Source organism: Caloenas nicobarica, chromosome 19, assembly GCF_036013445.1.
Source record: "Caloenas nicobarica isolate bCalNic1 chromosome 19, bCalNic1.hap1, whole genome shotgun sequence".
NCBI lineage: Eukaryota > Metazoa > Chordata > Aves > Columbiformes > Columbidae > Caloenas > Caloenas nicobarica.
The window spans coordinates 9702197-9714699 of record NC_088263.1 but is presented as its reverse complement, the minus strand read 5'-3'; the positions used below and the strand labels follow the sequence as shown (position 1 = coordinate 9714699).

General features: G+C 54.6%; 1 protein-coding gene across 3 annotated transcripts in view; it reads left to right on the top strand.

Moving 5' to 3' along the window:
• Positions 1 to 12503, top strand: part of KCNT1 (potassium sodium-activated channel subfamily T member 1) — a 57138-nt gene that overhangs the window by 27967 nt on the left and 16668 nt on the right. For 2 of the 3 annotated variants that reach the window (XM_065648455.1, XM_065648454.1), the window contains exons 2-6: positions 8194 to 8273; positions 9382 to 9481; positions 11011 to 11059; positions 11568 to 11627; positions 12427 to 12501. In XM_065648455.1, coding sequence (XP_065504527.1) covers positions 8194 to 8273; positions 9382 to 9481; positions 11011 to 11059; positions 11568 to 11627; positions 12427 to 12501 — 364 coding nt within the window. Of the gene's footprint in view, positions 1 to 8193; positions 8274 to 9381; positions 9482 to 10608; positions 10666 to 11010; positions 11060 to 11567; positions 11628 to 12426; positions 12502 to 12503 lie in introns of all 3 variants that reach the window. The other variant, XM_065648453.1, reaches the window with a different exon arrangement.

Sequence of the window (12503 nt, the reverse complement as noted above, 5' to 3'; positions counted from 1 at the left end):
CGGTTCGGCCGCGGGGCGGTGCTGGGCATCCCTTGGGTCTGCCCGTCCTTCCTTCTCCCTGCAGAAAATGTGGCCTTTCCATAGTGAACCAAAGTCTCCAATTTGAAACTTTTAAAAAGTCTTTGGGATCTGGAAAACAACTGTTTTTCCGCTGAGAATTTGAGTGATTTTTGGTTTTCTTATAAAATCTTCCATATTTCCTCAGCATTTAGACTGTTTATGAGAATTCGGGTCCCTGGCGGCGTGGAGAGATTTCAAGTCACATCCTCCCCCTGTGATCGGATAACACAGTTCATTCATTTGGAAGCCGAGAGCACCTTTTTGTTACTATTTTATCACACGTACTTTAACCACAGCACAGAGCGGCCAAAGCCGCAGCTGGGGAGGTGTACGGTCTGTCCATCGCTTTGGAGTCCCCTTTGTTTGTGGTGCCCTTTTGTGAGCAAGGTGTTTATTTGCCTCATGAGTCCATCACTTGCCTGGCTGGAGAAGGTGTCCTGGGAATCGCATCCTGGTGCCTTGGGACCTGTGAGGTGTGATTAAATGTGCCGCGGCTGTTTGGTTTTCAGGAACGTCCTTCTGCCTCGGGGAGCTGCAGCTGAAATAAGCCCCAGTTCGTACAGTCTTCCCAGTTGCCAGCTGGCAGTATATTAGGAGAAAACCAAATCATTTGCTGCTTCTTTCCCTTAAACATCTCTGAGAGGCATAAAAGGCTCCTGTGCAAACCCAAACAGGGCCAGGCTGGGCGTAGAAAACTAAATCATGTCACAGGGCGGCTTGTAGCTGGGGGAAGAATTAGCTTTCCTTCAGACTCACATTTTAATTGAAATGAGAATTTATTGCTTTTATTTAGTTTGAACTATACCGGAGTGCTGTGGACTCATAAAGCACAAAGCAAAATAAAAGAAAAACCTTTATGTGCTGCAAGTGTCCCCTTTGCTTTGGTTATAATTCTTGATTGCCCAGACTCATGTTAAATAAGGAAAGGCAGGAGGGCAGGGAAGGGCTCTGGGGCGCTCCAGGAGCCGTTTCAGCTCACGCCCGTGGTGACGGGGACCCGTGGCCATCGTGGGGATGGATATGTCTTGAAAAGAGTGTTTGTTTTTGCAAAGGGAATTTTTTTTTCCTTTGCAGCTGTAATTGCTTTGTTTCACAGTGCTGTGCTGCTGCCTGTGGGATGTACAGTACACGAACGTGGGCACTGCGGGTGCTGCTGGCAGAGCCGGTCGCTCCCCCCGACCCACTCCCGGACATCTCTGTGTTCTTCTGTCTCCCCTGCTATGACCTCCCATGTTACCCTCATTATTCCCTTCTGTTCTGTTCTTTTTTTTTGTTTTGTTTTCCATTCTCTGCTCATCACCTGTGTGTAAATTCAGCTCCATGAAGGTGTCTGTAGGAGAAAAAATGTTAGGTTCCTAAAAACACCCCAACCAGCACCTTTCCAAATTCAATTTCTCCACAGAAAGTGGGACACTGATTTGAGAGAGAGCAGTGATGCAGTTTGCGAGACATTTAAAAAAAAAAAAAAAAAAGAGGCAAAAAAATTGGTTTTATCGATGGAGCTGAGTCCTTAAAGGAGCCGTACACAGGCAAAACCAACAGAGCATCACAGGGTCCCCAGTGTCCCCACCCTGGGGACCTCAGTGGGGACACACCCCAGGTGTGGCGCAACCCCCGGTGAGCGCTTGGGCGGCCGTTTGTCCCTCCGGCGTTGGCGTCCCCGTGTCACGGCCCTGGCTGTGGCCGCGGTCCCTGCCTGGCAGCTCCGCGTTCCCCTCACCGCCTGTGATGCTCTCGCTCCGCAGGCCCCACGCCGAGGACTTCAGCGTGGATTCCTCCTTCTCGCAGTAAGTCACCGCACGCGTTTCCCGACGGGGAGGGGACGGGGGCGGCTGTGACACCGCCAGCCCTGGGGACTGTCACTCTTCCATTGGGGAAAAGCCAACCGTGTTCTCTAGAAAGCAAAAACCCCCCTCAGAATTTGGGGTGCTTGTGCGGTTCATGTGTGTGTGGTGTCTTGTGAGCCAAGGATTTGGGCAGTCCCTGCTGCAAGAACAGCGCTCAGCCTTGCCTTTAAATTAGCGATAGATTGTTCTGCTTTTAAGGGAGCTGATAAGCATGAGGTTGGTTCTTTCCTGCTCTTGTCACCAAGGGGTTGTGTACGGGACCAGCAAACCCATCTGAGAGCAATGGTTCCCACCATGGGGAAGACTGTCTGGGCTCGGAGGCAGACACGTTTCTTGGGGAAGAAGTGACATCCTTGGCAGCAAATTGGTGATTACCCATTAGTGATGAGCTCCATGCGCAGACTCTAATTAAACAATCCAGATTCATCAGCAGAAGCAATTATAGGAGCAGACTCATGAGTGTCAGTCTCCAATATTGCCAAACAAACAATTGAAAGGAAGCACACCGTGTTATTCTGGTGCTGCTTCTCTTTCTGGGTTTTGTTTTCGGGAGCTGCTGCCCCCGCCGTGTTTGGCTCCCCCTTGCTCTGCGGTGCTGAGGGCACTTGCATGGAGAGCTCTGCAACCCCCGGCTGCATCCCCGCTGCCCCCAGTGCTTGCCTTGGAGCCTGAAAATGGGCTCCCCAACTGCTGAATACAGTTGGAGAAGGACTATAGCTGCCTTCAGGGAATAAGGAATTGATAAAAATCCCATTTCCATTGCAGTGTCCTCCCTAATAAAACAAACAAACAAACAAAAAAACAACAGGACTGGCCTCTGACGCCAACATCAATCTTGGGCAGTTTTTCCAGAAGTGGTTGCTTGGAGCTCGCTTTTCATCCCCCCAAAATAAAATTGCAGTGTTACTGCTGGAGCCAGGATGATGTTACCTGCATCCAGCTGTGTTTAATATGCTGCAGAGTGGTTGGCAATATCGCTCCTTTTCCTTGGGCAAAAATCACACTCCATAGCAAAACAGGAGGTGTGGGGTTTTTTTCCCTTTTATTACAAATGTAAATTCATGAAATCTCGAAGAAGGCTTTGAGCTGGTCCTGGCGCAGTGTGTGCCACAGCATCCTGGTGCCCAGCACAGCGTGTCTGTTGACGTGGGACTCAATTTTGCTCATGGTTGTTTGCGATGTGCCTCGGCGGGTGCTCTGCCCGGAGCCCCAGCAGCCCAGCAAACTGGTGTGCCCGGGGGATGCAGGGGACAGCAGGGATGAGGGGACAGCGGGGCAGCAGCAGGACATGTCCCCCGCAAGCTGTGAATCCCTGTGTGGTTTTGAAGCTGTTTTCTTTGCACACTCGCCAGCGCTGAGCTGGTACAGCCTGGGTGAAACCTGCAACCCTCCTCCTTTGAGTAATTGTTCAATTACCTCTTATTGAGCGTGGGGGCAGCCTGTTCCCTGTTTCTCACTTTGGCAGACGCCCAGCTTTTCTCTACACACACAACCGTGCAGCTATTCCCCCTTTCCATCTCCAAACCGAGTGCTGGGAGCAGCTCTGCAAGCCGGGAGCTCCGGCGGGAAGGGCTGTAGCTGCTCCGTGTCTCCTGCTCACCCGGGATAGATGGAGAGTGACAAATGGATGTATCGCACCGGTGGGGCTCGGGACACAAAGCTCATCCGTCTCGCTGTAGCTTCTGTACCCGTTATCCTGAAAAGAACGGTGGAAAAAGGGAAAGAGCATCCCCAAAGGCAATCGGAGGGCTGGCAGCAGCTGGAGCTGTGCCTGGGCAGTTTGTGCAGTTGCCATCAGCTGGTATCAGAGCCTGGAGCTGGCTGTTCAGTGGTTTATTTGGGAAGGACTTTGGCCTCTGCTCAGCTTTGAAGACACACTTCTCATGGCGAGAAGTCTGTATTAGAGAAGTCCCTATTATCAAATAGAGCAAAAGCATCCTGGGCGCTTAAGCCCTTTGGAAAGCAGCGGGGTAACGGGAGGCTTTGGGCAGGAGGTGGCAGCTCGTTCCCTTGGCTGGCCAGTGGATTTTGGAGCCGTCTCAGTTTTCAGGCCGTACCCAGTGGCTGTCACATGCCGCGGGGATCGGAGGGGACCTGCCTGCACCCAACTGCCCATGTCAGTCTCCCGGGGACGCAGAGCTTTGGGGTACGTCTCTGTCCCCCCGTCCCTGCCTGCGCTGCCCCTGTGGGTTTGCCCTGGCATGGGGCTGTGCATGGGTTGTTATTTTCAAGTTTTTTGTCTATAAGGGGGTGTGTTTATCCCCAGCCCTCTGTGGGGGGTACAAGTATGGAGTGTGCTCCTCGGAGTCTATTTTAATGCTCATGAACCAAGCTGTGCTCATCCTGCTCTTGCATCCTGCACTTTTCCGAACAAACTATTGTGTCTTTTTTGGGAGTTCATCGTCTTAGAACAAACTGCCTCTAATCTTAGATTAATAAAGAACAATAAATAACCGAGCAAAGAAAAGGAAATTGCTCAGGCATTATGAAGTGCATAATAGCGGTAATTACACTTGCAAGCAGAGGGCTTGTAACTAAACTTGTTCTGTGGTGATCATCTCTGCGGCCCCGGGAGGTTCAGCCGGGGGGAGCAGCATGCTGCCTGCTCCCTGCCCGCAGAGCCTGCCGCTGCCTGCTCCCTGCCCGCAGAGCCTGCCGCTGCCTGCTCCCTGCCCGCAGAGCCTGCCCCTGCCTGCTCCCTGCCCGCAGAGCCTGCCGCTGCCTGCTCCCTGCCCGCAGAGCCTGCCGCTGCCTACTCCCTCTGTGCTGCCTGTGCTGGGCTGGCACCACACTGCCTGGCCGGAGGGATGCAGGACCGTGGCAGGAGGGATGCTCGGATGGCAGGAGGGATGCAGGACCGTGGCAGGAGGGATGCAGGACCGTGGCAGGAGGGATGCAGGACCGTGGCAGGAGGGATGCTCGGATGGCAGGAGGGATGCAGGACCGTGGCAGGAGGGATGCTCGGATGGCAGGAGGGATGCAGGACCGTGGCAGGAGGGATGCAGGACCGTGGCAGGAGGGATGCTCGGATGGCAGGAGGGATGCAGGACCGTGGCAGGAGGGATGCAGGACTGTGGCAGGAGGGATGCAGGACCGTGGCAGGAGGGATGCTCGGATGGCAGGAGGGATGCAGGACCGTGGCAGGAGGGATGCTCGGATGGCAGGAGGGATGCAGGACCGTGGCAGGAGGGATGCAGGACCGTGGCAGGAGGGATGCTCGGATGGCAGGAGGGATGCTCGGATGGCAGGAGGGATGCTCGGATGGCAGGAGGGATGCAGGACCGTGGCAGGAGGGATGCTCGGATGGCAGGAGGGATGCAGGACCGTGGCAGGAGGGAGAGGGTGGTTTGAATGGAGCAGCTTGGCTGCGCTGCTGTGAAGGCAAAGCCTGTCAGGGTGTGTGTTTTGGGGTGGTTAATGCAGTCAGAGTTTAGCTTCATTTTTATTTGAAGTTAACTTCTTGACAACAAAATTAAAGAGTATGTTTTAGATGATATCATCTCCTCCTCTCAGCTGGAAATGGAGTAGGAGCTTTGATACTTTCCAATGGTTGCTGCTGTCTGGTAAAAGCCATCACCGTGGGTCGGTGCTGGGGTGCTCTGGTGTCTGCAGAGCGGGCTGCGTCCTAGTCCCTGTCACACCGAGCCCTTGCTCTGCTCTCCCTCCTCCTCCGGACAGAAGTGGAATGGTCACCCGCAGGAGCATGTTCTTTCTCCATGTTTTTATTTCTTCATCTCTTTGCAGTGATAAACACCTCCTTTCCCCCACCCCCAGGATCCGCTTCAGTTGATTCCCAAGTGTTTCTTCTATCTGCGGCTGTTATGACGGATGAATACAGGGGCTACTTTGTCATAAAAAGTTAGATATCTTCTAATCATTCAATTCTTTTTTCTGTCAGCATTTATATTCATAGTCTTGAGGTGGGCTGCAACACTATAGATCAGCGAACCATCTGTCTGGCGACAGAGATTTATATCACTGTTTTTTTCGTTGGTACGGAGGCGAATGTCTGGGAGAGGAAACGTGCTCCCTGAAGTCTCCCTCTCCTCGATGCACTTAATCCTCAGGGACTCTGATGAATGGGGTGCCCGGCGCTCACAATGGAGCTGATGGCCGGTTCCCAGCACTTCCTGGGCATTTTTAATGAGAAGGAGCAATTAGCTTGTGTGTGCAGTGTCGTGAGCAGTTGCGGCTGACTGATTTATGCCCTGACACAGATAAATTATTTGCTAAGTCTGGCTTTGGAAACAATTAATTTTAACATGTGAAAGCTGTGCTTACGAAGCTCTGCGTTTATGGCTCCTCGCTCCTCGGGCATCATGCTGACCGAGCCAGCGCTCGTTAATTCTCCTGCTTGCTCCCCATGCAGTCGTGCTGCCAGCGCTTGCTCCTGGTCCCCGTGGCAGGATCCCTGGTCGCCCACCCCCTCCCTGTTCCCTTCTCGTGCCAGCGAGTGTGGCTGGTAAACATACTCTGGGTCCGGTGCACAGCCCCCCCAGCCTGGCTGCTCCCCTGAGCATCCCCAGGGAGACGCGGGCTCAGCTCCTGTCCCTGCTGCCAGCTGGGGACATTTGGGATGAGCTTCTGTTCTTGGTGAAATGCCACTGCTGGTGCATTTGTGTTTTGGCATTTTCCTCACTCAATGCAATGAATTGTCCTGGTGAGGAGCAACGCGCTCACATCGCTGCTGGGTTTGCTGGGCACTGCCGGCCGTACCAGCATCCTTCCCCTCGGCGCTGTGACCAGCACAAATGCCAAATGTCTTAACAGGACTGGTGGCTGCCGTGGGTACCAGGACGAGGGACTCCCCAGCACTGGGGGTCTCACAAAAACCCTTTCCCAATTTGCCGCCTGGTCATCCCAGCATTAACGCTCAGTAAATATTTATTTATCCCTCTGTTGTCAGAGTGAGTAGCAGCTGCTTTCCAATAAATCGCGGTTTGGGGTGTGTGCCAGGCGGCACGCTGGGCTGCAGCCGGCACCACGTGTGCACGGGGGTTGCACAGGCGAAATAGAATGGGGTGATCGGTTTAATGACTCTCATTGTGAATTTGCTCACCTTGTTCTATGCCTTGGCTTGATAATACATCTGATTGATGAGATCATGATGACCTCTTCCAAGCAGTTAAAAAGACAGTAATAATAGTAGCACTTACTTAAGAGACGTGTTGAATACAGTGAAATAGAAGAAGTAGCTAATTCATTGCATTTAACTCCATTAACAGCTGTAATGGTGATGAACAGACTTTGTCTTGATCAGTCAGATCAGAAAACAATCCCTTTTAGCCTGCGCTTAGCGGGCAGGGGTGTGATTTATAACCCTGCCTGGTGTGAGCTTGCAAAGGGCTGCGGCTGTTTGTAAAGCAACAGGAGAGGCGGTGGCAGAGGAGCTGAGCAGGGACCGGTTTTGCCTGCGCACCCCTGATCCGGGTGTGCTCCAACCCAGACCCCGTGGACACCGCGGGGAGGAACCTCCAGGCCGGGCGATGCTGTGGGGACGGGCAGGAGGCTGCGGTGGGGCGGTGGTGGAGCCTGGAGCAGCTGAGGATGAAGAAGAGCCCATGGTGGTCACGGTGGTGCATGGGCCATTTTCCGTTCCACCTGCCGGTTTCTGCGAAGTGCCCCGGCAGTCGGCTCCTTGTCCCCGTGCCACAAGTCGCCAGCGGCTCCAAATGCCAAGTGACATTCAGAGTTGGTTGGCAGCTTCTGGGTTTTTCTGGAATAGCCAAGTGTGGTATCTTAGCAACAAAGGGATTTTTTTCTCCTTTTAGATCAGATTTGGTTTTGAACAGTTTCAATGCTGAACGTTGCTCCCACCCGGGCAGAGCCAGGGCACGGGCACAGCGGGGACATCGCCCTCGCTGGCTCCGGCTCTGCTGCAGCCACTGTGGGTCGGAGCAGATAAAACATTGCCAGGGGCAACTGCTCCAAGGCCACCGCTGTTCTGAGATGCTCTGAACATGGTGAAGTGTGTGGGAAAGGAGAAGTTTGCAAGTCCAATGTCAGCTGGTTGCACGTGAATGAAAGCAAAACCCTTAACCCAAAGCAGACCTGGCTCGGTGGGTCATATCTGCTGCCTTGGTAGTTGTTGGTGAACCATGTCTTGGTGCTCATGGCTGGTGGTAGCGGGATTAGGGACAGTGGGAGCAGCTGGGAGCCCAGGGCTGAGCCCGGGGTCTGCTGTGGGCTGCTCCGGGGGGTCACCCAGCGGGGACGGGGCTCCTGGGGGGCTCCAGGTCTGACCTCCCACCCCACTGATGGGCTCCTCTGGGTGCTTCCCCCACAGGGTGCAGGTCGAGTTCTACGTGAATGAGAACACCTTCAAGGAGCGGCTGAAGCTCTTCTTCATCAAAAACCAGCGATCGAGTGAGTGCCTGGAGCGCGGCGTGCCTGCCGGGAGACACCAAACCTGCTGAGCTGAGAGCGAGCTCCATCCTCGCGGGACAAGAAGCCGTTGCCATCTGCTGGTGGCTGTCCCCTGTGTGTCCCCAGCGCTGCTGCCCAGCCCGGGGCTGCTGCTGCCCGCTGGCCTTTCCGCTGGGTCTTGGGTCATCTTGGTTTGGGAGGACGTGGTTGTGCGGGGAGGAGTGGATGCTGCCGCACCACTGCTCGCTTGGGACAAACACGGCACGGGAACCAGCTGGGACAAATTGGCCCGGAGCAGAGTGGCCATCAGGAGCTGCCTGGAGGGGGCAGGGAGGAAATGTCCCCAAACAGAGCTGGTGATGGTCCCCGTGCCCGCAGGGAGGTCGGCGGCTGCGGGGACAGCCAGGGCAGCTGTGAGCTACCTGCTTCAGCCATCCGGATTAGCCTCCACTTGACTAATGGTGTTTTTATTTTCTTTCTCCGAGATGTCCTTAGCTGTCTGGAGGGAGCCTGCTCACTAATTTATAAATTCACATTTTCTTTTCCTCCTTGCATCCTGCTGTCTTGTTAAAAAGCTGGAGCGCAGCACAACAGGGTTCCCACGGGGAAGTTTTTAATGAAAATATGATGAATTTCTCACTTGTAATTTGAGTAATAACCCGATGAACTGGCTGGGGAGGGAAAGCGGATAAAGTAGCAGCTTTTGCTCGCCGTCCCTCCTCCTGCAAGCTGTTTGCAGCGCAGCGAGCAGGGCCCTGGCCTGGGTGATGCTTTTGAGCGGATGCTGCTAATGAGGGGGATACAGCCCAGCAGCTCCCTCCTTTGTCTCTCACATCTATCTGGGCCAGCAAGTGGCTGACTCATCGTTATTTATTTCTGTATTAGCCTATATCTGACACTGGGTAGGACGTGCAGAGCCCCAGGCGAAGCGTGAGCAGCGTTCGTGTCCTGCCCTGGGGCTCAGCGGGGTCCTGCGGTGCACAGGGCCCTAAAAGCTTGTGGGGATCCAAAGAGGCGGTGCTGAGGGTGCAAGGGTGCCGGGGTCCAGGGGATGCAGGGGGCGCTGGGGTGCAGGGGGCGCCCCATGCTGTGCTCCCCTCTGCCACAGGCCTGAGGATCCGTCTCTTCAACTTCTCGCTGAAGCTGCTCACCTGCCTCCTGTACATCGTCCGCGTCCTGCTGGACAGCCCCGAGGAGGGCATCGGCTGGTGAGTGCCGCGGCTCCCCGCTCCGCCCCGGCCGAGGGGCAGCTCTTGGAATTGGTCATTTAATCATAGAATCATAGAATTTAGCCAAGCTCACGGGTCCTGCTGGGCTTTGCTCCCTGCTCAACCCCTGGACAGCCGTGTGAGCATCCGCTGGCCCTGCACGGGGGAAAGGTGGTGGCAAAATTCAGCGTCACCTTCACTTCCAAACGCTGCCCGGCTCTCATGGTCGGGGGTGCAGCGCAGCCTTGGGACATGGGCGGGAGCTCATGATTACAGGTGTCGCCATGCAAGTATTTTCTGAATGCTGACACCCTTGAAGCTACTTATGCTAAACACCATTTAAGCATTTGGGAAGGAAATATGTTTTGCCATTTAGCTCCCCGAGGTGACAGATGATTACATACATCAGCTTTGCTCTGGGCTTCAGTATAAGCCTATTTTTAATATGTCCTTGCTTTGTTTAGCTCATACACAGTGTGTTTTTTTTCAGGAGCTAAGAGAATTAGTAATTTGATTTTTCTCTTTGTAAAGCTTGCAGACTACCAAGTACATCTGCATTGTCCCAAAGTGGTTTCAAATCAGTTAGAATTAAGCATGACACAGACACGGATCCTGGGAAGGTTTAGCACAGCTGCAGGTCAGGGCAGTCCGTGTTCCCAACAGCATGGGGCAAAAACACAGCTGGCCAGCGGGAATGCATCCCTCGGAGCGAGACGGGGAGAGTTTGACTTTGGTGCTGCCTGCCTGGCTGGCTGCTTGGACAGCCGTGTCCTGGAAGCCAAAGCTCAGCAGCTTTTGCTAATTGTAGCCAGGTAATTCCCAGCTGCAGCCCCGTGCACAGGGAGCCCCGTCCCTGGCGGGTACCAGTGTTTCGCAGCATCTCTGGAGTACCTGACAGGCCTTATTCTCCAGGAACACGGTGTTCAATACCGTATGGGTGAGACAGGCTCCTGGGGAAAGCCCCGGCTACAGAGACCTGTGTGTGTTTGGACCCAGGGAGTGTTGTCCAGGGGTGTCCCCCACCATCAGAACAGAGCGGTGAGGGCACCCCATGACCTGGGGAGTCCACACCAGCACCCCTTTTCCTTCCTCCCCTTGCTGACTGCTTTATCTTTCTCTTTTCCCAGCTGGGAATGCGAAAAGCAGAATTACACAGTGTTCAACCAGTCCACAAAGATAAACTGGTGAGTCGAGAGTGGTTCCGGTGCTGGGGTCTGGCTCTGCTGGGACGCGGGGATGCGGTGATGGATGCGGCTGGTGCTGGCAGCTGCCTGTGGCCATTTCTTGGTCGTGGGGCTGCTGGAGGGACCCTCCCAGGATCAAATCAATTGACAAGTGCCGTGGCTGCACCCTTGGGAATGGCTCATCCTCAGTGCAGAGGCTGCTTGAACAAACTGTCCGGTGAGGAACACCGGTACCAGTCCTGCGCTGGATCCCACATCAGTGATGGCCTCGGGTTTGCATTTGGTGGGGGTAAAGGCATTGCTAGTTAGGCTACAGTTGGGATCTGTTTTGAATTTTCCTTGCAGGTCACACATCTTCTGGGTGGACAGAAAAACGCCGCTCTGGGCCGTGCAGGTGAGTGTCCAGCCCTCCGGCACGGCGGTGCAGGAGCTGGGCTTTGAGCTCTGCCACCAGTGTGTCCTCAGGCGTCCCCAACAGCCGGGGCAGCGGGTTCCCTGGGTGAGCAGAAAATGAGCTGGGGCTTCTGCTGGGAGCAGCCACACGCCCTGGGTGAGGATCCTGGCGCTGATAGGAGAGGGCAAGCTGTAGGAAGATAAAATCCTGAGGCTCAGCTCCTCCCCGGCGGGATGCAGTGGTACCAGGAACGGGCTGGTCTCAGGCTGCACAGCTCTTGGGAATCACTCGCAGGAGGGTTTAGTGCCCGTCAGCCTCTGCCCAGGGCTGCTGGCACGGCTGGTGCATGGCAGATGCTCACATTTTGGACCCAAACGGGTGCAGGGAGAGCAAACAGGCAGGCTGTCATCTGAGATACCTCCTGGCACAGGGCAGGGAGGGCTCTGATCAACAGGAGATGCATCGAGTGAGCCCTCGGCAGCTGCTGTCTGTCCGTCTGTCCCTGCAGGTCAGCATCGCTCTGATCAGCTTTCTGGAGACCATGCTGCTCATCTATCTCAGCTACAAGGTGAGCGCCCAGGGGCGGGCGGTGGACAGTGATGTGCAGGCTGGGTCTGACCCCCCCGCCTGCATTAATTTCTCTGTCGGTGAGCTGTCTGAAGCATCCTGAGAGGACGTTTGTCTCGGCTGTGGCTGTTTTCCTTTCTCATTCCCCCTCGGGCTGCTGGATAAGTGTTCCAGAGCTGAGGCATCTCTTCTTTTTCTGCCTGCATTTAGATTCAGACCTGTTTTACAAAAGCTCCCGGCTTTTTTGGGGGGCCAGATTGATGCACACCGAGTTCCTAAGGTTGAGCTCGGCAGCCTGACCCCCGTGTGTGCCGAGATCTGCTGCCTCGGGAGGCGGCGGGCGCTGCTCCAAGCCAGGCTGGGACAGGCACAGGCTGGCTTTTTTGGACCAAAGCCATTTAAAATGGCCAAGAAAAGTGACCTTGACAAATGGCATCTTCTCGGGCCCCCTGGGACAACTGGCAGAAGACACTCAGACTCTGTGTCACCCGCCTGGTTTCGGTGCCAGCGATCTGTATCAGCCACTCTCATTCTCCATCCTCACATGAAGCGTTGTTGTCCCCTGGGTTTGGGCAGCAGCAGTGACGGACAGAGGGGCTGCAGGAAGGACAGAACAGTTGGGGAAGGTGTTACAGCATTTCTGCCACCAACACCGCATCTCCCGCAGGCAAACCAGGGCATCTTCCTGGCTGCTCTGGTGTGATTCCCCCATCCAGCAGGGTCTGTGGCAGAGTGGGAGCTTTTTAATTATCATTTGGCAGCTTTTTAAGCTTATTTAATTATTGTTTTTAATTTCTCAGGGGAATATCTGGGAACAGATTTTTCGCATTTCCTTCATCCTTGAGATGATCAACACAGTGCCATTTATTATCACGGT